General features: G+C 35.4%; 2 protein-coding genes across 2 annotated transcripts in view; one reads left to right on the forward strand and one right to left on the reverse strand.

Annotated features, from left to right (window-relative positions):
• LOC115450999 (beta-1,3-glucosyltransferase-like) overlaps positions 1-9317 on the reverse strand; it is a 36954-nt gene extending 27637 nt beyond the window's left edge. Inside the window, exon 1 of the mRNA XM_037439741.1 lies at positions 9182-9317. Within this exon, the coding sequence (XP_037295638.1) occupies positions 9182-9191 (10 nt within the window). The 5' untranslated portion in view covers positions 9192-9317. The remainder of the gene's footprint in view (positions 1-9181) is intronic.
• A 539-nt stretch (positions 9318-9856) lies between these two features.
• LOC115445508 (peroxisomal acyl-coenzyme A oxidase 3) lies at positions 9857-22855 on the forward strand. Its single transcript, XM_037439661.1, has 14 exons — positions 9857-10132; positions 10237-10449; positions 11576-11713; positions 13730-14045; positions 14778-14949; positions 15503-15642; positions 16446-16588; positions 17207-17309; positions 17636-17776; positions 18638-18868; positions 19306-19460; positions 20142-20273; positions 20927-21079; positions 21762-22855. Exons 2-14 carry the CDS (start codon positions 10297-10299, stop codon positions 21870-21872), a joined length of 2088 nt encoding a protein of 695 aa, XP_037295558.1. The 5' UTR covers positions 9857-10132; positions 10237-10296; the 3' UTR covers positions 21873-22855.
• The last annotated feature ends 4639 nt before the right edge of the window (positions 22856-27494 follow it).

Raw genomic sequence — 27494 nt, forward strand, 5'->3', positions numbered from 1 at the left:
TCTTGCTAAAAAGAAGGAAAAATAAATAGCTCTTTGGAAAGGCGATTAAATAAAACATTTTTACTTCAATTTGTATTAGGTACTGACAATTATAAAAAAATGGCTTTAAGAGATTTGTTTGAACTCTGGATTTTTATAAATATTTACGTAATACAAATTGCCTTTTTGTATTTACAAGAATTTTTATTTTTGTCGTTATTCACGCAAACTAGACTATTGAATACTTATAAACAATAAAAAAAAATCACTGTAAAGTTTAAAGTGGAATCATACCACCAATACGTGTGAATTATGATAATAAACTAAGTAATTGCTACATTCAAATAATGCAATACAAAAGTTATCACGAAGTACTCAAAGCGTTACGGACAATGGTCCAATGGAACAATGAATTATAAAAATAAAAATAATTTTAACAAAAAATTAAACCGCCTTCAAAAACCACTCAAAACCAAAAAATAATTTCACATAACAAGTAATATTTTGGATACCAATTTTGGAGTCGGTGCCTAATTAAAATTGCTAGTTAGTTATATTTGTTGCATAGTCCATCTATGAGCTAAATTTCTTTCAAATCAATTAAAAGGAGTAGGTTTGCGTGTACTACAACATACACAGTGAAAGGTGTAATACCAAGCACATGTATGGTGGTACATCTGTTTATTTCCTCTTTTTCGAGGCAGGGAGTGTAATACACCCACATTTGACCAGCTATATGTAACAGGGGAAGAATTTGGGTAGCGTACAGTACACAAATTTAAATATTTCCTTAATAGCTTCCACTTGCTGTGCTGCGGCGATGTGTTTATCTCCAGTGACGATCTGACTTGCTGACTTTGTACGCTGGCAACACATTGTTTTCGTATATTCGTTAATGTATTTATCTAGCTTAACTAGCAATTTTAATTAGGCATCGACTCCAAAATTGGTATCCAATATATACTTGTTATGTGAAATTATTTTTTGGTTTTGAGTGGTTTTGAAGGCGGTTTAATTTTTTGTTAAAATTATTTTTATTTTTTGCTTTTTTGTGTTAGTAAAAAATAGACCGTCTCAATGGCATAGTTGTGTTTCGCTCACGGTACGACTATCGCGCTGAGGAGTTACACCTCTGCCTACCCCTGAAAAGCGGAAAAGGCGTGATGCTATATATATGTATGTAAGAAGTAGATTCAAGCAAACCTAACGCAAAAACACAACTGATATATTTGGCTCACAGTACAACTATCGCGCTGTGGTGTAATACCTCTGCCTACCCCTGAAAAGGGTAAAAGGTGTGATGCTACATATATGTATGTATGTAAAAAGTGGAGTCAACTAAACCCAACGCAAAAACACAACTAATGTGTTTCGCACGCAGTACGACTATCGCGATGAAATTATACGCCTCTGCCTACCCCTGACACGGGGAAAAGGTGTGATGCTATAATATTTATGTAAGAAGTAAATTCGAGGAAACCTAACGCAAAAATACAACTGATATATTTGGCTCACAGTACAACTATCGCGCTGTGGTGTAACACCACTGCCTACCCCTGAAAAGGGGAAAAGGTGTGATGCTATATGTATGTGTGTATGTAAGAAGTAGAGTCCACTAAACCCAACACAAAAACACAACTAATGTGTTTCGCACGCAGTACGATAATCGCGCTCAAATGTTACACCTCTGCCTACCCCTGAAAAGGGGAAAAGGTGTGATGCTATATATATGTATGTAAAAAGTAGATTCAAGCAAACCTAACGCAAAAACACAACTGATATATTTCGATCATACTATAACTATTGCGCTGTGGTGTTACATCTCTGCCTACCCCTAAAAAGGGGAAAAGTGTGATGCTATATATATATATATGTATGTATGTAATAAGTAGAGTCAATTAAACCCAACCCAAAAACACAACTGATATGTTTCACACACAGTACGACTATCGCGATGAAATGTTACGCCTCTGCCTATCCCTGACACGGTGAAAAGATGTTATGCTATATGTATAAGTATGTGCGAAGTACAGGCAACCAAACTCAATGCAAAAACATAACTAAATACGTCACAGGAAAGCTAAATTCGCGATTTCGTTTTCTTGGACGACATAATTATTCTAGTTTTTTTAATTTTAAAACCAAACTACCGAAGCGATCTTGAAAAAAAATTTATGGGACCAATCTGGAGAGAAATTCTTTCGAATAAAAAAAGAATTTTCCAAATCGGTTCATAAATGAGCGAGTTCTGAGGTAACAAACATACAAAAAAAAATCACGTCGAATTGATAACCTCCTCCTTTTTTTGAAGTCGGTTAAAAAAGAAAACCTGTAATCGATTCTTAAACTAAGGAAATTTTTTGATTAGTAAGAAGACTTGCAGTAGTCGACTTCCGCAAGTGATTTTTACCGTGAAGACAAACACGCCAAGCTAACTATTGCAAATTTTATAGTTTGCAGGATTTGCGGCGAGTCGTATGTCTATTAACTTATTGAAATATAACCGCTAATGTAAACACATATGGAAGATCATACGCAAAATATTGCTGCGAGAATTTGCTAGTCTAAACTTATCTTAATACCAATGTATATTTATTTTAGGTCTAGTGTTATAAGGGCAAAGGCCTTCAGACTCCTTAATAACCACGACAAACCTTGTGTCTTAGTATTTTTTATTATTGGTTCACAAATCAGCCAATACAATTTTACTTCATTCTAATTACATTTTCGCTACTTATTTATATAAATGTATGTCCTAAAATAGTGAACGCGGCGTAAATAAAATTTAAGTAACTTTTATAAATTATCTTATAAATATGGGCTCAGAATCTTTTAACTAAACATAAAATAAAAGAGAGAGAAAAAAAAAGAACATAACAAAAAAGGTGTGATAGAGTTGCCTATAAGCTAAATTTACAAAATCAATTATTAAGAATATCATATTTTGGTTAGATTAAGGGTACAAGTTTACGTAATTCGACTGCTAACAGCATTTCTAATTTTAACTTTAGCTGATGATAAGGAGGAGGAGAAAATGTCAAATTGCTGCCTAATGCCATGCATAGTATGTTTGGAATATGCTGTGAATTTATTTATTTATTCTCCTTACACATTTACGAAGCCCTTTGCCGTAAAACATCCACGATCCTTGGCTTCTGTGGAGCACATTCAAAAGGAATTGTGAGATTTTTCCATGCACGTCGGAGCTGTAAAATAAAGCCGGGTCCTTCGACGAACGAAATATTTTACGAGATGGCTACCTAACGGACCCCAGTTTAAAACTGCGGGTTGTTTTAACGTCAATTCGTGGAATTTTAAATCGTGGATTGGTGGAGCGGAATGAGTATTCTCGCAAATTGTTTGGTGCGAGTGCGGTGGTTTTTGGAGTTTTATAGTTTCGCTTTTATATTTGAAAAATTCTGTATTTTTTTTGCTTTTTTGGAGTAAAATGTTGGCTTTATTATACAGCGGGTAGAATGCGTATTTACATAAAGCAAACATAGAGCAATGTTTCTTATAAATAAAAAAAAGTTTATAAATTTAAAATATTTCGTTTTCTCCTTTACAAAATGGTAGTTGAATAGCTGTAGTATGTTAGACGTGTAGGTATGCTTTTTAATATTATGATATTAATGTTTAAACGGGTTCCTATTTATTAAATTGAATATCACAGAATATTAAATTAAGAGTACTACGTGTAACATAACAAAATATTTTGTATTGTGTATTTATGTCAAATGCATAAACACACAATTCGTCCATTTACCTACGGAAATATACCTGCAATCAAATGATCTTACACGATACAAAGAAGCAAAACCTAAGGACCTAAATTACAAAAAAAAAACATTTATTGCGAATATCGGAAACTGAAACCTTTCAATATCAGAACCAGCCTTGAATTATTCACATATCATGTACCTATTTCTCTAACTATAATATCCCACCGATCGAGTCAGGTCATTGCATTCAAAAACTAGAATAAAACCTCATGCAATTCAAGTCGTATCCACGATCGAGTCCGCAGACTGTCAGGCCGAGCGGCCCATCAGCACGATTGCACCGTGAAGTGAAAAGGACGTTAATATACTTAGTCTGGCCATAAATACTGTTACACTTAATTATAAAAAAATATTACATTTGAATTTCGAATCTGTCATTTTTATACGATTGTTCATTGTGTTTTCTCATTTTGGCGCCAATACATTGTAAAATATTTTGCGATATTAAAATGGTGTGGGGTGATAAAGAGAACCGAATCGCTGTGATAGCATTACACAAAGTAGGTATGGAGCCAAATGCAATTTTTAAAACTCTCCATACACTTGGTATTAGTAAAATGTTTGTGTACCGGGCTATTAATAGGTACAATGAGACCTCCTCTGTTTGTGACAGAAAAGATCTGGCCGTCCACGTAGTGTTCGTACGAAAAAGGTGGTCAAAGCAGTAAGGGAAAGAATTCGAAGAAATCCTGTCCGAAAGCAAAAGATTTTATCTCGGGAAATGAAGATAGCACCTAGAACCATGTCGCGTATTTTAAAAGATGACTTAGGACTTGCAGCCTATAAGAGACGCACTGGCCATTTCTTAACTGATAATTTAAAGAAGAATAGGGTGGTAAAATCGAAACAACTACTGAAGCGGTACGCAAAGGGAGGTCACAGAAAAATTTTGTTTACGGATGAGAAAATTTTTACAATTGAGCAACATTTTAACAAACAAAATGACCGTATTTATGCTCAAAGCTCTAAGGAAGCTTCCCAATTAGTCGACAGAGTGCAACGTGGACATTATCCGACTTCAGTGATGGTTTGGTGGGGTGTTAGCTATGAAGGAGTGACTGAGCCATATTTTTTGTGAAAAAGGTATCAAAACATCGGCACAAGTGTATCAAGATACCATTCTTGAGAAGGTAGTTAAGCCCCTTAACATCACCATGTTCAATAACCAAGTATGGTCCTTCCAGCAAGACTCGGCGCCGGGTCATAAAGCTCGGTCCACGCAGTCTTGGTTGGAATCGAACGTTTCGGACTTCATCAGAGCTGAAGACTGGCCGTCGTCTAGTCCCGATCTTAATCCGCTGGATTATGATTTGTGGTCAGTTTTAGAGAGTACAGCTTGCTCTAAACGCCATGATAATTTGGAGTCCCTAAAACAATCTATACGATTGGCAGTGAAGAATTTTCCCATGGAAAGAGTGCGTGCTTCTATTGATAACTGGCCTCATCGTTTAAAGGACTGTATTGCAGCCAATGGAGACCACTTCGAATAAGCTTTTTATATTTTTAATTGTTTTATATTTATGTATTAAACTGACACACTGTAAAAGTAATAAATGTTATTTGCAGTTAACAATTTTCTTTTTTCTTTATTACAATATTTATGGCAAGACTAGGTATAAGTTGACGTCAACCGCCCTGTTAGTTATTACTAAACTTCTGTTATCATGCGTTTATTATGTAATGAAAAGATTTTTAAGAATTTCGTATTTACTAAACGGATATAACAATTCAAAAAATAAATGTAAATATGTTAGAAATGAATTCAATTTATCTTCCTACCCTTTTTCTATACACGATATAATGGAATCATGCCCGTGTGCAGTCTTAAGTCACAATATCCATAAAAATACACAAAACAAACGTTTACTATAAAATGAACATATTCTTGAAATAAATTGCGATGATATTCCTCGGAATATCGGAATTCGAATATCGTACCTGTCTTCCTTTCTTATTTTTACTCGTTTTCTAACACACCTACTAAAAAATATAAAAATAAACTTCATATAGAAAAACTTAATTTAATTTTCAGTGTTTATAAAATTTATAATAAACAGTAACTAGTGTCCATGAAAGTATAAAATCACTGCTGAAATAGTGCACACTGTATGTAACGAAAGAAGCCCACGGCGACTTTTTGCAGCGATACAAGTGTGTAGCCATCGTAAAATACCATGATGAGATCTCGGGTTCGAATCCCGGGACAGGCGTAGCATTATTGGGTTTTTCTATTCATTATCAGCACAGCATCTATAATAGGGGACCCGACAGGTATTACCATTTAGTTACTATCTTCCAGCTTAACGTTTACAGATTGTTTAATCGTTAATCATAATGGACCGCAAAAAATATCGTTGGTGCGTCGTACCTGAATGTAATAATACTTCTTTATCTTTACCAAACAAATTATTTATTGATGTACCACGAAAAACAGATATACGAATAAAGTGGTTGCAGTTAGCAAGACGAACCTACGACGGAATGTCTGCAGACTCACCGATTTAGTTCTGTGAGGATCACTTTGATGTAAGTAAATAAAAAATAGTGTTACGGTTTTAAATAAATCGAGGAATATTTCAATTAATTAAATCATTTGTACACCCAGGGAGGTTATGGTTATGAGATGTATTTATTTATGTTTTAGCTGCCACATGATATGGAATAGAATATTTATTTATTTAGAATTCTGGTTGTTACACAGTAACCTGAGATTGCCTGAGATTAACACGGTCTATGCAGTGTTGCCAGATCATAATTTCTCTTTACCCCAGGATTATTTGGAATTTAAAATTTTACCCTTAAACCAATCATAAATAATTCGGTACTTTTTTTCTATATCCTTATCTATGCAGACGCCACTTCTTTCTTCACTTCCACTTCAATAATTATTAATTTAATTATCTCATTTTATTAGGAACAACTAGCTGTACACGAAAATTGTATTGAATAAAAATTATAATTGTTTCATGGCCTACAATTTTTGTAGGAAACATCTTTCTCTAAGTTCAATATTTATTACAATACCGTGAAACAATAGCTTTAATACCTTAACTCGTAGAATTACCCCAAAAATTACCATAAAAAAATACCCTGCTGATTCAGTTTTACCCTAAATCTAGGGTAAATGACCCTAATCTGGCATTATTGAATCACTGTTCAAATGACAAGACTTGTCAAGTTGCTTTATCCACGTATGACGTCACACGAGACGAAATGACATAATGTAGCGTTTGCGCGGGAATTATAGCTATTTAACATTTAGTCATGGTTTTATGTACTTTTTAAGCTTTATTTGTGCAAAATACCATTTTTCTTGGCTATTTATATCCACAATGATCAATTTAAAACACCTTCTGAAAATTTGTCCGGTCCCCTATTATGCCTGATATGGAAATATCCTCCCATCCTCTATCACATCAAGGAGATGGAACACACATAGCGAAAAGTTAGTGTAGAAGTAACGCTTCTGTCTATCCCCAGGCATAAATGCGTGAGTGTCTGTACAGCATGAGGTCGAAACTATTGACTCAAGTATCCATAAATAAAATTAAAATTTTACAACCAAATTGAACCAACTGATTTCATTAAAAACCAGAGCACATGATTATCTCACAAACGAATTAGTTTACATAGTGTAAAAAACTGGACAAGATAACCTAATTGGTCATATAATATATGAAACATTGTTGACATAAATTAAATTAAAAAGAAATTAATATGTTTAGCAAACAATATGTTAAACTGTGTACTATCACTGCTACACAATTGAAGTTTTGAACCATATTTTAACCATTGACAGTCCAATCAAGTTAATTGTAAACAACATATTGAGTAACCTCCTGTTGAAGATGGTTAAAAACATGTCTTATGGTGATGAAAATGCCAGCCAATATTTAAAATTTTTATGTTCTGGATACTGTTACTATTATTTATGGGCATTTTGTGTACAAAATTATTGCTTTGCATTTAAATTCCAATTAATACGCTATTAATTCTACTGAGTTTATTATCTCAGAACTAATAATATTAAGAATTAAAAATTTTTTGGTCATGGGAGGGTAAAATAAATAGTATTGTTTTAATAATTATTGAATAGTTGTTGCATAATATTTGAATTAATTTAATAATAACCGATTAGTCAAAAAAAAGGACACTCACTTTAGATAACATCTGAGAGGTGTGGGCAAATGCAGTAGAATATCACATAATGTAATGAAGTGGGATATTCAAAGGTAGGTTTTGATACTTAACATGCATTGTCTATTGAAGTATAAAGTGTAGTTATTACAATTATTATAGACTGGCTGTTTTGGCATGTTTCCCCCTTATTTTTCATAATTTATGAATGGAAGTGCAGTTTTATATTTTGTCACAACTAAACTATATTTCAGAACAATCTACATATATGGTAACCATTTTATATACATTACATGTAAAATGCATATATTTTTGACTCAATTGAATTTACAACTCAACTAACTGACTTTGACTTTTGTCTCTGGTGGTAGGTCTCTCATACATGGGAATCCACCTGGGTAGGTACCAACGCAATGTCTATTTCTGCCAAGCAGCAGTATAGACTTATACTGGCCAAGATCATGTCTCAGGATGATGAGTGCAGTGGAATACCAAAACATACTTTGTAATTCAAGGTGTTGGACGGTGTTTCTACTGCTTATGTTTTGTATTACTTACCATCAGACGAACAGAAAGCTTGTCTCTTCATTCAAAGAATAATAAAAAATAGAACTAAACAATCACTAACTTGCCCAACACTTACAAAATGATATATATTAACAAAGTGATGTACTAGAACTAGCTATGTTCTATAACTAGCTTTGTTTTTCATGATTTCATTTATTTGGCAGAATATATAATATTTTTTAACAATAATTAAATATTATACAGTGAGTTTCTAATTTTAATTTAATTTTATGAAGTTATAAAAAAAAATTAAAGTTTGATTTATTAACAGTGTATTACTAATTTGTTGCTGCGTAAAAAGTAGAATAATTAATGTGTGACTGTGTGCTTTTGCGGAAAATAAGATACCCTGTATGTTAATCTAGGACATACATCAACAAAATACAAAAGTTTCAATATAAATTTGAGTAAATGACGAATAACTAAATCTCATATCAATAAACATATAACAATATACTTACAAAGTACTTAACTGCCTTGAGATTATTTACTTATAGATCAAAATTATACATTCACTGATTAAAACAAATAATTCGACTATAAACTATAAATATAGAAGTTACATGAATTAAATCAACATTTCTTATTTTCAAAATCACGTAGTTATGATAACAAAATATTTGTTGCAGTAAGCTTTACTTACCGGCCCCAAATATTTTTTATGATATAATATATTATGAAATAATTACAAAGAAAATTTGTATATTAATACTTACTGAGATGCATTACTCCTAAGCGTTTTACTATATCACTTTACCGGTAAAAGAAACTTACAAAAACTTTTCTCGTAACTTGACTCAACTTTTGTTATGACATTTGAAATTGACAATTGACATATTGATATTAAATACAGACGCTGCACTGGTCCGAATTGAAGTGATAGCATTTCAATTTTACTGCGTGTAAGAAAGAGATAAATTAGGCAGTTGCTCAAAATATCAACACCTCGAATGAGAATGGCAACTTGGGCAAAGCTCACCGTATTTTTAACTGGAGGATATGGTCAAAAACAGTTTTTGATGCGATAAAAATTTTAACCGAAGTAATTTATGTATATTAAATATTAGGATATTACTTTTAAACGAGCTTATTGTAATTAAGGCGATACCTCAAGGTCCATTTTCATACATTTTGTTTCACCTTTAATCTGGGTAACTAAACAAGTATTGGCAAGTAAAGAATTTAAATTCACGTCTAGTTAGTGATTAGTTCTCGCAGTTGAAAGAAAAACGTAAAAATAATTAATAATCATGGATATTTCGGCCTTTAAAATTTAATATGACGAAAATGGACCTTGAGTTAATAATGAAATTTCAAAGACATCTGTTTGTGAGATTTTATTTTACAAAACGGTCATTTTTTGTGGTTCCGGCAAAAAAAGTGTTGGCAATACTGGTGAGAGCTGACAAAATTTGTTTGTCTCTGCCAGTCTCTGCAAAGTACAGATAATAAAAAAATAATTAGAAGTTTCTCAATGTCATCAATATGTTATTCTAATCGAAAGTGGACATTACGACCTAGCAATAAGCTCTATAATTCTGTATATATCGCGAATGTTTTAATAACAAATCAAACTTTTAACTTTCGTGCTCTCCTTCAATTACCGGAATAATACTATGTTTACGTCGTGTCGCGGAAAAGTTTGAGTACATTTTTAATCAGAATAGGTACGCGTCCGGTATAAAACGCAAAATAATCTTTAGATAATATTTCGCGATAATATGATAACTTTTTATTGTTGCGTCATAAACTGTTTTGTTTATCACTTCAGGCAAAGGACAAAGTTCAGTACTAACCATCAGAACTGGTCAGTAGTCAGTACAGTGTTACGATGGAACCTGCACAGAGGGTAACGGACGAGCAATTAAAGGAATTATTCCCGGATTTGCCATCGGGACCTTTAGATAAATACAGACAAAAAGCATCATTCGACTGGCGACGATTAAAACTTGTTTATGAGACTTTAAACACTATTAAATTAAAGGTAAGTGTAATTAAAAAATACATTACGATAATGAAGTTTCAATTTTTTTTTGTTAATAACGGAATTTTACTTGGTTTCTAATTTAGAAAATGTTTTAATTCCATTCTATATCTGGTGGTAAGCAATTTATTCCTTAAATTTATACATTTAGTTGAGAAATTAAATATATTAAATTAAATAATGAAATTCAATTGCTACTACTTGTAATGGTAAATAAAACTGACTTTTATTTTAAAATAATAATCCAAGTCCAAAAGCTACAATTATTCTTTGAATATTACCAGTATTTACTGCGATTTACATTAAGCTTTATGTTCAATTGTGTATCAATATTAATGACTTCGTTTTGAACAGGAATTACCGTCATTATGAGTGTAAAGTAATAAAATGAAATAATTTATTTGCATAACTTTCCATTTGGTTGCTAAACTGACACCGATTGTCTAGATATACCGATAGTAGATAGATAGTCTAGTTGTCTCAATGTCATTTGCCATATCTTGTTTCCTAAAAATTTTTATACTTAGCTTTTTAAAAGAGATGACTTTGTTTAGTTTGCACATGTTAATTTAAAACAATAGTAATGGAGGTATGACTAAGGAACAAAGCAGGATTTTTAGGTAGCAACTATTGTTTCTCAGACAAACTACAATGAACTGTCATATTTTTTGTGATACATTGTGGTATAATAACCAAAAAAATGAATTTAAAGTAGTTGCAAAATAAGCAAGGTTAAGACTTAATTTGCTTTATTTTCATGAGTTTTTAATACACTTTGAATCATGCCTGTCTCTCCGAAAGGGTAGGCAGAGGTGCAACAGTTGACCTTTAGCCATGTGTGTGTAATCCCATGAGGTGATAGTAGACAAACCTATCACATTATAAGCTGCAAATTCCACATTCTGGGCTGTATGTATGATATATGTATTATATATTTTTTTATTTCTACAATATATATGTTCACCAAATAAAAAATTTTAAGCAGGAAAACCCAATGTCTCAGACTGATCCTTTCATTTGAATCCTTGGCCATAATATGATAGTCATACTGCATCTACAACAAGAACAGCAAAGAGTTTCACCTATGGTGTATTTTGTGAACTTATAAGTATTATTTGTTGTACAGAAACAAATATGGAATTTCATGGAGAGCCACCCACTGTTCCAGCATTCAGAAGTGACCCCTACACTCGACGAGGAAAGACATATTGCAGTAAAACGAATGTACACCATATTTAATGAGAAGTTCTTGCCTTTAGAAAGGGTATGTTTTATTAATACAATTCATTTTAATAATATAGTCAATAGACTGTCATTAATTACACTTACCAGATTGGTGCACATCCTGCAATCTTACCATAAAACAAATGTAATTGGTATTATAAAAATACAAATGTAATTGATAAGACTGAGGATAAAATAATTTGAATCAAAATAAAGATTTTTTGTTTATGTCCCCTCAAATGGAATTCCATCAAATGAATGTTAATAATATCGAAAAATATTTTATGAATATAATGCTGTAGACAGAACTAAACTTTTAAATCAATTGGAATGATGTCTAAGAATATTCGTAAATTATGAATAAGGTCACGGAGCCTAACACATCCTTTTAGATTCGGACAGATTTCCGCATTCGCCTTTACTGAAATGTATAATATAATATTTTATTTGTATAACTAAAATACACGAAAGTATATTACATATTATAACAAATAGGAAGAAAGTACAAACAGCTGCTGACATGACAATGTCGAAATATTATGCATTTAATTATTAAACTAGGATATATTTAGTTACGACTATTTATTTAACTTTAACTTAATAGTTTAATTCCCTAATCACCCGTCATAGAAATCATTACCACTATAATTATTGTTGGTAATGCTTGGTAGCTGTATAGTCAATGTTAATTTCCATAATTTAATTGACAGGCTGAGAACAAAGGCCAGTTGGAATTTGAATGAGCATTAACGGTTTACGATTTTGTTGGTTGCAATCAATGCATTAATTAAAATAATACCTATGACTTGTATATTTTTCTGACTGTTTCATATAATATGCTATGTAGACTAGCTACATTTATATTATGTCTTAATAAGAAAGCCAATTTGGCCCACCTGCCAATAAAATGAATGTACTTATGTTGACACTGCATACCTCCCGGTTTTTTTAAGCCTCAACCTTCTTGTTTGCTGTTAATCGCTTTTAAATGGTTATTTACATATTGACATTTATAGGGACTATATTGCTATATTTATACTTTAAACACCCCTCAACCAAGATTTAACAATATATCATATAATGTGGAATTACATTTACTTCATTAATGCCATGACCCTAGGTCAGGCCAACAAACGTTTTTTACGTAGGTATGATAGAATAGCTTAGGTTTAGTTAGTACAACCAACCATGAACCTATGTAAGGTTCAATTCTAGTGGATCCAATCTAGAGCAAATCGTCAGATTAAACTATAAAAAGTTTTGCTGGATATACAAATCGATTTCCGGAATATTTTGTTGTACAATGTTATTAACTGCTTATTATATAGTTTACTTATACAAGAATTAATTATCAATCATTATTCATTACTGCAGAAGTTACTTTCCTGTTTAATTATCATAATCGACGTACGCATTGTCACGCTTGCGTAAAGTAAACAGGTGAAACGAAATTATATTTTTTCGATTTGTCGCCGCTGATTTTTCTTTATGCCATGTCATTTAGAATAGCAAAATGTATGGGTAATGTGGGACTTACACCAGTGGCTTACGGACTTAATTAATCAAGTTAGAGTCCAGCTCCCTTAATATATACCTTCTAAAAAAAAAAAAAAAAACGCGACTCGTGAGTCGATGTCGTTTAATTTTGATGCTTGTGTTTCATTAGGCCAATGCGTCACTCACATGTTAATCTCAAATCAATCTCAATGAAACGACACGGAGAAGCGTTTTTTTTGCCACATCTTAAATACACAGGTCGGTCAAACAAAATTATATCTTAATTGATAAAGTTTCTAAAGAAAGCACTGAAGAACTAATTGTTGGTTTAGATTAGAAAAATATACGCCAGCAATGGTTGATGCATTAATTACATCAAGAAATTAAAAGAAGATTTTTCTTTTTAACATTTTGCCATCTTCTTTAGTCTGTGCACCACCTAAAGGTTGATTGGTAGTAAATGCATTCGGCATTAAGTCCATCTTTATACTCTTTGTATATAAAAATAAAGAAAATAAAATAAAAGCATGAAATACCAATAACTTCTTACGAATTACAGATAGCCGAAGACCCGCGATTATTCCAAGCGGAAACGGAAGCGATGTTTATGTTCGACAGCTCATTGGCAGTCAAAGTGTCCCTCACGTTCAGAATGTTCAGTAACATGCTCACTGGTAGCGGGAGAAGCCACCATCTCCCCATAGTAGAGGCTGTGGAGAATGGAGAGATCGGAGGATGTTTCGCACTCACTGAAGTGTCACACGGGTCTAATGCTAAAGGAATGAGGACCACGGCGACCTACGTGCCTGAGACGCGGCAGTTTGTGATGCACTCGGCTGATTTTGAGGCGGCTAAGTGCTGGGTGGGGTCGTTAGGTAAGGTCTTTGCTAGTTACTAAGAACTATAACATACGCACTAGGCATTGAATTAGTCTTATTTGAATAAAAAGTGTAAATTATACAGACGAATTGATTGTTAATTGTGGACTTAATGGTAAGTGTAGTGGAGTCCTTACTCCAAATATATCAAATAGAATGTATTATTTGAATCCATAAAATTTAAAAACTATTAGTTATATATTAACAACCAAATTAATGGTAATGACATGATAGCCAGAATTATGCTGACCCGTCTAATTGTATTTAAGCCCTGCTGATTCGTAATGTGGCGATATCATCTTGTCTTCACGCAAAGTATCTCCAGCAGTAGATATACTTCGCGTGAAGATGTAAATAATAATAATAATATCAGCCCTGTATTATATACTGTCCTACTGTTGGGCACGGGCCTCCTCTACTACTGAGAGGGAATAGGCCTTAGTCCACCACGCTGGCCTAGTGCGTGTTGGTAGACTTCACGCACCCTCGAAAATTCCTAATAGAGAATTTTTCAGATATGCAGGTTTCCTCACGATGTTTTCCTTCACCGTTAAAGCAAGCGATAATTCACAAAGAATACACACATATTTTTTTAGAAAAGTCAGACGTGTGTACCCTAGGGATTGGAACCTGCGGACATTCGTCAGCCCGTTCCACACTCAACTAGGCTATCGCAGCTATCGATAGAATCGCTTGCGTGAAGATGTACCATGAATAAATTATTTACAGGTAAATGTGCAACACATGCTATAATCTACGCGATGCTCATCTCCAAGGGGACGAACCACGGCCTCCACTCGTTCGTCATACCGATCCGGGACCCGAAGACTTTGAAGCCGTACCCTGGCGTCATCGTGGGGGATATTGGGGAGAAGATTGGACTTAATGGCGTTGATAATGGGTGAGTTGAAAATCTGTTTTGTATAAATTGTATTTTTAAAATGAATGTAGAAATAATCTGTCGAATTGTGAACTTCTTTTTTTAGGGTAGGTTTAAAGTAAGAAAATGTGTGGAATCCATGATTAGACATAAGCGGCTTAGTTGGGTGGCAGAGCGTGCCAAGGTCTCGAGTTCGGTTCTCGGGTTTGATAAAGTGTTTTTGGGTTTTTTCAACTCATTGTCCAGAAGCTCGATTGATAAGCACAATTATTATTAAATGCCATTCTAGAACTGTTTCCGCTAAATATCTTCAATTTCCGGCTTGGACATGTGGGTGGGATAACACTAACACTTCAGTAACTTAAAAAGGCAAAGATATGCTTTATATGTGTGATTAGTCTTTACCCTAAACTGATTGAAAAGAGCAACACCAGAGTTTTTTGCCCATTCTTCTCTGGTGAAAACTGCTTTCCGAACTGGTGGTAGAGTTAATATTGACGGAATCTAAATAATGTATAACATTTTACAGATTCAAATAAATCATTTCATTTCATGATTGTTAATACATTTGCAGGTTCGTAATGTTCAACAACTACGCTGTGCCCAAAGCCGCGGCGCTGGACAAGCTCGGCGGCGTCGACGACAACGGCGACTACCGCTCGCCCATCAGAGACCCTAAGAAGAGGTTCGGCGCCTCCTTGGGGATATTGTCAGGTAAGAAAGAAAGGAAAACGATTTATTAGTCGATTGAAACATAAAAAAAAAAAAAAATAAAAAAAAAATATCTTTATTTACTTTTACAGATTTTTCTTATTATCTAGGCGTGGTAGCCTCCTTTTAGGCATAAGAATGCCTGTGTTAGAAGACTACATAAACAAACATAATGTACTATATTGTATCCTACTTCAACAGAGTTTTCTTTGGCTCGAGCTTTTTTGCTCGGGTTTACTGACCGCCCGCCCTGATACCTTCAGGGAAGAGGTGATTCAGTCTCCCTGTTGTTCCCCGTGTACGAAAAACGTGTCCCCTAACACTCTGCTCAATATAATAGACGTATGGATTGCTGCTTGTTTTTGGAGGATGTTGATATCTATGGTGGAATTCAATGTGTTAATATATCTGGATAACCTTTTTATTACCATTACTTGTTGAACCTAATACTATAATGATGACTTGTGTGTTTGCGTGTTCCATAAACGCCTAATCTCAATTTTGAGTAGTAGTATTTATTAAGTTTTTTTTATTTTTAATATTAGTATATCCTACTAATATTATAAATGCGAAAGTGTATGAGAATGGATGTATGTATGTTTGTTGCTCTTTCAAAAAAAATAATGAACGGATTTTAATGAAACTTTAGCAAATCTCATACACTCCTGTGTATGCAATACAATTACCTCACCAAGACTACGTATCATTACTTGCCACAGATATAATGACTAATGATACACTTCCACATCTGCCCACCCTTCGATAGTAAAAATCGTGTAACAAATAATTTTGTACCTTGTCACCAGGTGGTAGAGTTCACATCACGTCTATATCGACCAACTATTTGGTGAAAGCGATCGTGATAGCCATCAGATATTCGGCAGTGAGGAAGCAATTCGGCCCAGAGAATGCTGCTGAGGAGATGCCCGTCTTGGAGTATCAGCAGCAGGTCAGTATAGTTTTTTTATTATAACGATAAAGTGTACAGATTAGTAACAAGTAAGTATAATTTTATAATCATCATCAGTATCATTATCACCATCGTCATCATCATCATTATCATCGTTATCATCATCATCATCATCATTATCACCATCATCATCATCATCACCGTCATCATCCTCAGCGTCATCTCCAACATCATCACCGTCTTCATCATGAACATCATCATCACCGTCATCATCAACAGCCATATGAAGTCCACTGCTGAACATAGGCCTACCATAAAGATTTCCAGGCGGACTTGTCAAAAGCGGCCTGCCTCCGGCAAGTTTTAGTTGTTTTCACGGATTAATTGAAATATTTAATGTAGTTCGTATAGGTACAATACAATATATATTCGCTTTACGTATTTTGGTGCAAACATGAAACATGTTTATAGAAATAGATGGAGACAAATAAACAAGGTGTTCTAAATTAAATTTAATTAGGTCGTAAATGCATTTCCTACTATATTCCAGTTTCCGTGCTGATACGGAGCAGTAAAACCCAATACAACTGCCGGACCCGGGGATCGAACCCTACACCACAACACCTATATTTATAAAATGTATGTTTGTATGTTCAGCAACTCAAGCTGCTGCCACACCTGGCCACCACCTACGCCATGAAGTTGTTCTCCGTGTGGCTTGGCGAGCTGCACGTCACCATCACAATCAACAACATGATGGGTGAGATTCGCTAATATGTTTACTAGTTCCGTGCCCAATGATTTTACATGTTGACGGTTGTCAGACGAATTGATTCTAGGGATTTTTTTTTATTTTTTACCGGTTCAAAAAATGAAGAAAAATATGCTGATTTCAAATATGTACAAAACTCAACAGCACACCTGATGTTAAGCGAAGTAAAGCCAAATTTAATAAATGTCGTTTAAGTCAATTAGCCTGCCCACTGTCGATATATCCTGGTAAAAGGCATACAATTTCTAAACAGACTTGGTTATAAAACTTGCAAGTTTTATTGGTAATTTGAAGACTTGTTGTGTGTCCCCCAGGAGTGGAGGACCCCTCGGCAGCGGCGCGCGGCATGGAGCTGCACGCGCTGTCGTCGGGCGCCAAGCCGCTGCTGGGCTGGGCGGCGCGCGACGCCATACAGAACTGCCGCGAGGCCTGCGGCGGACACGGCTACCTCAAAGGTAACGCCCATCCAGCAGTACCACCAACCACACACTACCGCAACGGACACGCCCGCCATAACTGTAACCACTATCGATAAAATCAAATCAGTCCAAAAATATCCACTGATACTTTATATCTTACTGCCATCAACGCGATTAAAACCCAGTGAACAATAATATCAAAGTACATGACCAGACTTTAGTCATAATTTATTTGAAAGAAAAATAAACAACTCTTATGTAGTATATTACTTACTCTATGGTGACATATGGGTATTGCCTAATGCCTATATGTTTCCCTAAAAGCGGCAGCACGTCTGTGTTCCCCATAGTATTATATGTGATTATGAATGGTAGAATTATCAGCCCTAGTAAACCATTACCATGGTTCCGTGATTTACTATTTGAAGTTTACACGCGTGCCATGTTCACGCCGTATTTTAGTTCCAAAAATCTACACCGAGGCGCTGTTCAAATTTCCATACAAGAACGTACTGCGTCGAAATGATCATGGATCTAATACAGTAATATAGGGAAACGATTACGTTGACTATACGATAGGGACTAAATTCATAGTGGGACTGCAGTTAACTTAGTCACACATTTGTCAATTGAAACTAAAAATAATACTCTTCCTCAGTTAAAAATTTGATCAAATAAGTCTTGATGATTTCTTATGTTTAAGTGAATGTAAGACATTAAAATTAAACAATTTTTGGGGTTTTGTCGCGGTTTTTATATTTTAATTTTCTCCCGACGTTTCGAAGGCTACAAAATCTAAGAAAATTAAATTATAAAAACGCGATATAATCAGTTTTTTTTTTTTTAATGTTAACAAATATGTATGTCTTATTAATATTCCTTGTTTAACCTCCGCAGCGGCATGCCTCGGCGATCTACGTAACGACAACGACGCGAACTGCACGTACGAGGGGGAGAACGGCTTGCTCGTGCAGCAGACGAGCAACTGGCTCCTCGGCGTGTGGCCGCGGAGACACGGCGCCGAGCACATCACGCCGCTCGGCACGCTGAAGTTCCTGCATAATGCCGATCAGCTGTTGAAGGAGAGGTGCCCGTGGAACACTGTTGGGGATATGATTGAGCCGAAAAGTGAGTATTGTATGGTCTGACCAGGAAAAAAGTAAGCCTGCCTTCGGGCGGCATCTTTGCTTTTTGTTTTTAACTTAATACAAGGAATTAGTTCCATATATTATCAGAACATGGTGAATATTTAATTTCGTAGCAAGGTAAGAAATAATTTATTTTAAGCTCATGAGATCCAGATTAAAAAGGGTGTTAAATCTCGATTGGTCCCATATTAGGATCTCAATGATGACAAAAAAAATTGGTGAAGTTCATTGTTATTTTAAGGAGAACTGGATTACATATTGCAAGAACAGATGGGGTTAGTAGTAGTTTTTTTTTTGTATAATCGTAAATGCGCATATCAATAAACAGTGCCTATACCATTAGGAAATTTTGGGTAGGTGTATAACCACCTGAGTGAACAATTTATCCCAATTATTAAATTATTAATCACTTTCTAGACCTAATACAAACGTACAAGTGGCTGACGACGTTCGTGTTGAAGATGACTTACGAGAAGGTGTCAAAGTTGAAGAGCGCGGGCAAGAACAATCTAGAGGCGAGGAACGAATCGCAGTCGTACAACGCGATCACTCTCTCGCTAGTATACGCTGAGGTAATATAATTACAACTTGTTCATTGGCGACGGTGGTCACTGACCATCAGGTGGACCATATGCTCGCGGTCCCTATATAATAAAAAATCCATTGACATCAGTTCTTTATCCCTGAAGGGGTAGGCAGAGGCTTAACCAGTGACCTACTCATTGCTCGTTTGTTCCAAAAAAAAAAAAACAGTTTATGTGGCCGGCGGCGCTAGCAAAAGCTATATATATAATATAATTTAGAGTCTATTATTGAACGACACCTGGCGTATATGAGTCCAAAGGTATATTAACTTACTACATAAAGAACACAAAATCGATATTGCTTTATCCAAATAGCGCAAATATTTTAACGAATACTCCAAGTCAGTAGTGCCAGCATTCCAGATAGCAGTATCTCAGTTTGCATACGTAACAAAATCTTATCAAAATACATTCAGCCCCTCATAAGACGCAAATCGTATGTCGATGTTGTTCATTTTTTATGTTTGTGATTGATCGAGAGATCAATGCGTAACAAATATAACGACACGAAGACGGCCGGCTGATCCCGAAACGCGACACACTTACGTGGGTCACAGTGGGGAGTTTTAACACCTTGTGTACGATGTTCGAAATCCAGGCGGATATAAAATATGTCCTACCACCAGCAGAATGTTACCAGCAGTAGTTAACAATAACCATTTTTTCCAGAACTACATTCTGAATCACTTCTACGAAACGTCCGCGAAGTTTGAAGACGCCGCGTGTCGGAACATACTGCTGAAACTGGTGTCGTTGTACGGAGCGTTCCTGTTGGAGAAGCACTTGGCTACACTGTACATAGTAAGTGAAATCAAATTCAATATATACTTAGTAAAATCTTGTCTGAAATTGTTCACTATTTTGCATACACTTTTCACAAAGATTTAAATGTATTAAAAATAAAAAAAAAATAAAAAAAAAAATGCTTTATTCATCACGTAGGCGAACATGGTTGCACTTATGATAAGTCAAGGTACATGAAAACATTTAATTATTACTTAATTAGATTAGCTTATATAAATAAAGACAATCTATATTGAAAATAAAATAAATGAAAAATATACTTAGTAAACAAAGAAGCCAGCTCGGGCTGGCAGGGAAGAAGAAATAAAATGATGTATGTATGTATTTTTGAATAAGTAATAAGGGAGAAACGCGTCGCGATCCTCACCGGTGAGGACAATAAAAGCCCTAACCTAGCTAATCTACCAGCCTTTCACTAACTACCTAAGCGATGACTACCCGAAGAAGAAAGGCAGAAAGAAACTCCGGGCTTTATTTTTCGTCATCAATTGTCCATTCTTTTATAATATTGTTATTAAATATATATATTTATTTTTATCTCATAGCCATTTTCTAACATTAGTGTATGACGCTATACGTTTAATTTCTATTGGAATCATCCCTTACTCCAGAACCGCTCCTACAATTTATTTTATCTTTTTTTCCCCCAGGGTGGATATTTCTCCGGGGAGCAGGGTCTCTTGCTCCGCGACGGCATCGTGCAGCTCTGCGCCGACATCGCGCCGCACGCGGTGTCGCTCGTCGACTCGATAGCTCCTCCGGACTTCTGCATCAAGTCCGTGCTGGGCAGGTCTGATGGAGAGGTGTGTATTGTTATTTTTGTTTTATACATGCATAGAAAAATGATTACATTGCACCTGATGGTAAGTGTGGTCAGATCGAATAATTTGTCGACTAACGAGAGATGATTATTGATTTAACCCTCGGCAGTCGATATAATTATACCGGCCTGTTGGAACCGAATATATACAGGCTGATCCCGGAATGCGACTTACGTGGGCCACTATGGCGGGTTTTAACACCTTGTGTATTGTGGTCGCTATCCGGGCGGATATAAAATATATCTTACCACCAGCAATTTTGACATTTCCTTTGTAAATGAAACCACATACTTATTTTGTTGCAAATGACACTTTACAATAAGTTACTCGAACCGTAGAATATTTTTCGCGCATGCAGCATTATAGTCGGTGACACTTGGTGACGTCACAGTTTGCTCTTACTGCTATTTGACAGGTATTCAGGCCACAAAATTTGCCACTTTATAACTTATTGCATGGATTTTTAAATTCGTTTCCTGTTAGATTTCCGAATGATATATATTTTTGATAAATATATTCTAAAACAAGTTGTCAATAACCCTAATACTTGACATAAACAGAACTAAATATCGACACGTAAAATACTATCACTGATTGGATACAGTTTTTTTTACATACTGTATATCGATAAGGCATGACAGCTCAAAATAATCCATTCTTTCAGGCGTACAAACACATCCAGAACAACATAATGTCGTACCCGGAGAGCATGTCGCGGCCATCCTGGTGGAGGGACGTCGTCCACTGGCGCTCCTACGTACCCGCTAAACTATAAACACGTGATAATTAACGAACACGATCAAAATACAATAAATAATAAGGTATAATTAGTAAATACAGTAGATACCGGCTATACCGACTAACCACCATTGAGTAAAACGATCCCGATTGCTTTTTGGATAGCGAAAATGGACCAATCAGAACATAGTTTTTTGACATTCTGACAAATCAGTTATTTTGATTGGTTCATTTTCGGAATCGGATTGATGGTTGAGATTGGGAACGTTTATTGAACACGGCTGTAAATGGTGAGGTTCCGTCTGAAGCTCTAACCACCTGTGTAAACACGCCACAGCATTAGCGTTTTAAAGTAAAACGTGTGAACTCAAATATAATAATGAACTGTCAAGCAACCAATTTAGGTTGCAAATCGTATGCAACTTCACGTCATAGTATTTTCCGCCATGTTGATTTTGACATTGCATTTTTTTACAAAATACTCTCAATCTATTTGGCCGGTTTCTTCACACTCTATACCGCCTGTCATCCTTTTTATTTGACAATAATTAAAATAATTAATTATTAAAATTGTACCTCACTTCTAAATATCCTAAGATTGGCCAAAAAGATTTCAAATACTGTATCTATGTAGTTATTTTTAATTTAAGGCTATTTACTATTTACAAATGTTATTCGGGTATGACCTGCATATACTTAATCAATTTAACTCCTCCCCGTATCATTTAAAAGATAATAAAATAATTAGGATAGAATACAACAAGTTTACCCATCATACGAATTTTAAATTAAAATATTTCAGACAATTTTATGACGTATTTTTTATATGTTAAATGTGATTATAAGCCTTTTTTGATACGCATTCGAGAAGGAACCTAAATGATATTTAATCGTCTGTATATTGTGGAGAGGGTATATCGTAAGTGCAATAAGGTTTATTTTTATAGAGGTGATTGTGATTTTATATTTTTGATATATTGTTATATTTTATACAGATTTTTAATAAAATGTTTTTATATATTCCATGTTTTCGTTAAAATATCCCTAACCATGACATTTTTATCACCATACTAGTTGACTCGACAGACGTTGTCCCGTCTTAACTATGAATTTGCAGCGCGCATTCTGTCAATCGCTGACAGTTATTTCAAACAATTGACAGTTATATAAAATTAATATTTTTGTTTTCTTAAATTTTCTAATTTTCTGCGCATTTTTTTGATTTTTTTTTCATAAGAACCTTCTCCTGACAATAACAAACACCACGACAAAAATAAATAGTGACATCGGTCAAGCCGTTCACGCGTGATGGCGTGACCAAGGGAAATAGGGATTCATTTTTATCTATATCTATACTATTATATAAAGCTGAAGAGTTTGTTTGTTTGTTTGTTTGTTTGTTTGTTTGAACGCGCTAATCTCAGGAACTACCGGTCCAAACTGAAAAATTCTTTTTGCGTTGGATAGCCCTTTGTTCGTGGAGTGCTATAGGCTATATATCATCACGCTATACCCAATAGGAGCGGGGCAGTAATGGCTAATCTCAGGAACTACCGGTCCAAACTGAAAAATTCTTTTTGCGTTGGATAGCCCTTTGTTCGTGGAGTGCTATAGGCTATATATCATCACGCTATACCCAATAGGAGCGGGGCAGTAATGGCTAATCTCAGGAACTACCGGTCCAAACTGAAAAATTCTTTTTGCGTTGGATAGCCCTTTATTCGTGGAGTGCTATAGGCTATATAGCATCCCGCTATACCCAATAGGAGCGGGGCAGTAATGGCTAATCTCAGGAACTACCGGTCCAAACTGAAAAATTCTTTTTGCGTTGGATAGCCCTTTGTTAGTGGAGAGCTATAGGCTATATATCATCACGCTATATTCAATAGGAGCGGAGCAGTAATAGCTAATCTCAGGAACTACCGATTCGAACTGAAAAAAAAATGTTTGTGTTGAATAGTCCTTTATTTGTGGACCGCTATAAGCTATATATCATCACGCTATGACCAATAGGAGCGGAGCAGTAATGGCTAATCTCAGGAACTACCGGTTTGAACTGAAAAATCTTTTTGTGTTGGATAGCCCTTTGTTCCTGGAGTGCTATAGGCATATCATCATGCTATAACCAATAGGAGCGGAGCAGTAAGGAAACATGTTGCAAAAACGGGGAAAATTATGAGTTTTGAAAGCTTCCGTTGCCTGCGCTGCGTAAACGGTTAAAGTTATGCAACAATGATGTATGACGGGATTGTTTCACTTAAAAAGTATTAAGATGAAATTTGGTATGGAGACAGTTTGAGACCCTGGGAAGAACATAGGCTCCCGGGAAACTACTATTTTTATAACGGAAAACTTTAGCCTGAAAAACTTTATAACGCGGGCGGAGCCGCGAGCAAAAGCTAGTTATTATATAAAGCTGAAGAGTTTGTTTGTTTGTTTGTTTGTTTGAACGCGCTAATCTCAGGAACTACCGGTCCAAACCGAAAAATTCTTTTTACGTTGGATAGCTCTTTGTTCGTGGAGTGCTATAGGCTATATATCATCACGCTATACCCAATAGGAGCGGGGCAGTAATAGCTAATCTCAGGAACTACCGGTCCAAACTGAAAAATTCTTTTTGCGTTGGATAGCCCTTTGTTCGTGGAGTGCTATAGGCTATATATCATCACGCTATACCCAAAAGGAGCGGAGCAGTAATGGCTAATCTTAAGAACTACCGATTCGAACTCAAAACATATTTTTGTGTTGAATAGTCCTTTGTTTGTGGAGTGCTCAAAGTTATATATCATCACGCTATGACCAATAGGAGCGGAGCAGTAATGGCTAATCTTAGGAACTACCGGTTTCAACCAAAAAATTCGTTTTGTGTTGGATAGCCCTTTATTTGTGGACTGCTATAAGCTATATATCATCACGCTATGACCAATAGGAGCGGAGCAGTAATGGCTAATCTCAGGAACTACCGGTTTGAACTGAAAAAATCTTTTTTGTGTTGGATAGCCCTTTGTTCCTGGAGTGCTATAGGCTATATATCATCACGCTATGACCAATAGGAGCGGAGCAGTAATGAAACATGTTGCAAAAACGGGGAAAATTATGAGTTTTGAGAGCTTCCGTTGCCTGCGCTGCGTAAACGGTTAAAGTTATGCAACAATGATGTATGACGGGATTGTTTCACTTAAAAAGTTCTAAATAATATAACAAAGTCCCCGCTGCATCTGTCTGCCTTAACGTGTTAAACTCAAAAACTACCTAACGTATTAAGATGAAATTTGGTATGGAGACAGTTTGAGACCCTGGGAAGAACATAGGCTCCCGGGAAACTACTATTTTTATAACGGAAAACTTTAGCCTGAAAAACTTTATAACGCGGGCGGAGCCGCGAGCAAAAGCATAGTTATTATATAAAGCTGAAGAGTTTGTTTGTTTGTTTGTTTGAACGCGCTAATCTCAGGAACTACCGGTCCAAACCGAAAAATTCTTTTTGCGTTGGATAGCCCTTTGTTCGTGGAGTGCTATAGGCTATATATCATCACGCTATGGCCAATAGGAGCGGAGCAGTAATGGCTAATCTCAGGAACTACCGGTCCAAACTGAAAAATTATTTTTGCGTTGGATAGCCCTTTGTTCATGGAGTGCTATAGGCTATATATCATCACGCTATACCCAATAGGAGCGGAGCAGTAATGGCTAATCTCAGGAACTACCGGTCCAAACTGAAAAATTCTTTTTGCGTTGGATAGCTCTTTGTTCGTGGAGTGCTATAGGCTATATATCATCACGCTATACCCAATAGGAGCGGAGCAGTAATGGTTAATCTCAGGAACTACCGGTCCAAACTGAAAAATTCTTTTTGCGTTGGATAGCCCTTTGTTCGTGGAGTGCTATAGGCTATATATCATAACGCTATATTCAATAGGAGCGGAGCAGTAATGGCTAATCTTAAGAACTACCGATTCGAACTGAAAAAATATTTTTGGGTTGAATAGTCCTTTGTTTGTGGAGTGCTCAAAGTCATATATCATCACGCTATGACTAATAGGAGCGGAGCAGTAATGGCTAACCTCAGGTACTACCGGTTTCTACTGAAAAATTCGTTTTGTGTTGGATAGCCCTTTATTTGTGGACCGCTATAAGCTATATATCATCACGCTATGACCAATAGGAGCGGAGCAGTAATGGCTAATCTCAGGAATTACCGGTCCAAACTGAAAAAATCTTTTTGCGTTGGATAGCCCTTTGTTCGTGGAGTGCTATAGGCTATATATCATCACGCTATGACTAATAGGAGCGGAGCAGTAATGGCTAATCTCAGGTACTACCAGTTTCAACTGAAAAATTCGTTTTGTGTTGGATAGCCCTTTATTTGTGGACCGCTATAAGCTATATATCATCACGCTATGACCAATAGGAGCGGAGCAGTAATGGCTAATCTCAGGAACTACCGGTTTGAACTGAAAAAATCTTTTTGTGTTGGATAGCCCTTTGTTCCTGGAGTGCTATAGGCTATATATCATCACGCTATGACCAATAGGAGCGGAGCAGTAATGAAACATGTTGCAAAAACAGGGAAAATTATAAGTTTTGAGAGCTTCCGTTGCCTGCGCTGCGTAAACGGTTAAAGTTATGCAACAATGATGTATGACGGGATTGTTCCACTTTAAAAGTTCTAAAAAATATATTATAAAACAAAGTCCCCCGCTGCATCTGTCTGTCTGAACGTGTTAAACTCAAAAACTACCCAACGTATTAAGATGAAATTTGGTATGGAGCCAGTTTGAGACCCTGGGAAGAAGATAGGCTCCCGGGAAACTACTACTTTTATAACGGAAAACTTTAGCCTGAAAAACTTTATAACGCGGGCGGAGCCGCGGGCAAAAGCTAGTATTTATATTATTATTATATTATTATTGTATTTTAGTTTTTTTTTTTTTTTTAATTTTTTTTTCTTTTCTCATGATTGAAAACTATGATTGTAAATGTAGGCGAATGCACGCTGTACGCCGTTATTTAAGTATGAATCTATGTTCTCTTTTATTTGCTATCGCTAATTTTATTTTATGCCGCTCCAGGTTTCGTCGATTGGATTTCATCTTATCCCATGTTAACGGTGATGTGCGTGCATTAGCTTATATAACTATTGTGACTATGTACAAGAAAGACTTGGAAAAAATACAAAAGAAGTACTGAACAATTGATGACAAAAAAGAAAGCCCGGAGTTTCTTTCTGCCTTTCTTCTTCGGGTAGTCATCACTTAGGTAGCTAGTGAAAGGCTGGTAGGTTAGCTAGGTTAGGGCTCATGTCCTCGCCGGTGAGGATCGCGACGCGTTACCCTTCTATTTCCCCCCTACTTGCCAGCCCGAGCTGGTTACTTCGGTTTGTACCTAGTCTTTTGTATAAACTTTATCCCTAATTTAAAATCTCCATAGTTATATAAGTGATTTTAATAGTTGTTTAGAAATAATAATTATTCTTATTCTTTGTTTTGACGTATCATAAGTGCAACTTTGTTCGCCTACATGATAAATTAAGTATTTTATTTTTTATTTTATTTTATTTTATAATATATAGATTAAAAACTATAAATATCCACCAAAATCATCACACTTTTGTTTTCTAATGAAAAAATGCCAAGGACTTTGACACATCATTGTTTAC

The sequence above is a fragment of the Manduca sexta genome, chromosome 17, assembly GCF_014839805.1.
Source record: "Manduca sexta isolate Smith_Timp_Sample1 chromosome 17, JHU_Msex_v1.0, whole genome shotgun sequence".
NCBI classification, from domain to species: Eukaryota; Metazoa; Arthropoda; class Insecta; order Lepidoptera; family Sphingidae; genus Manduca; species Manduca sexta.

Excerpts from the sequence above, each read along its gene's own strand:
- LOC115445508 (XM_037439661.1), top strand. The coding sequence starts at position 10,297 with ATGGAACCTGCACAGAGGGTAACGGACGAGCAATTAAAGGAATTATTC. Across the intron at positions 14,950-15,502 it reads CTTAATGGCGTTGATAATGG|GTTCGTAATGTTCAACAACT; the intron begins GTGAGTTGAAAA and ends ATACATTTGCAG. Across the intron at positions 21,080-21,761 it reads TGGGCAGGTCTGATGGAGAG|GCGTACAAACACATCCAGAA; the intron begins GTGTGTATTGTT and ends CCATTCTTTCAG.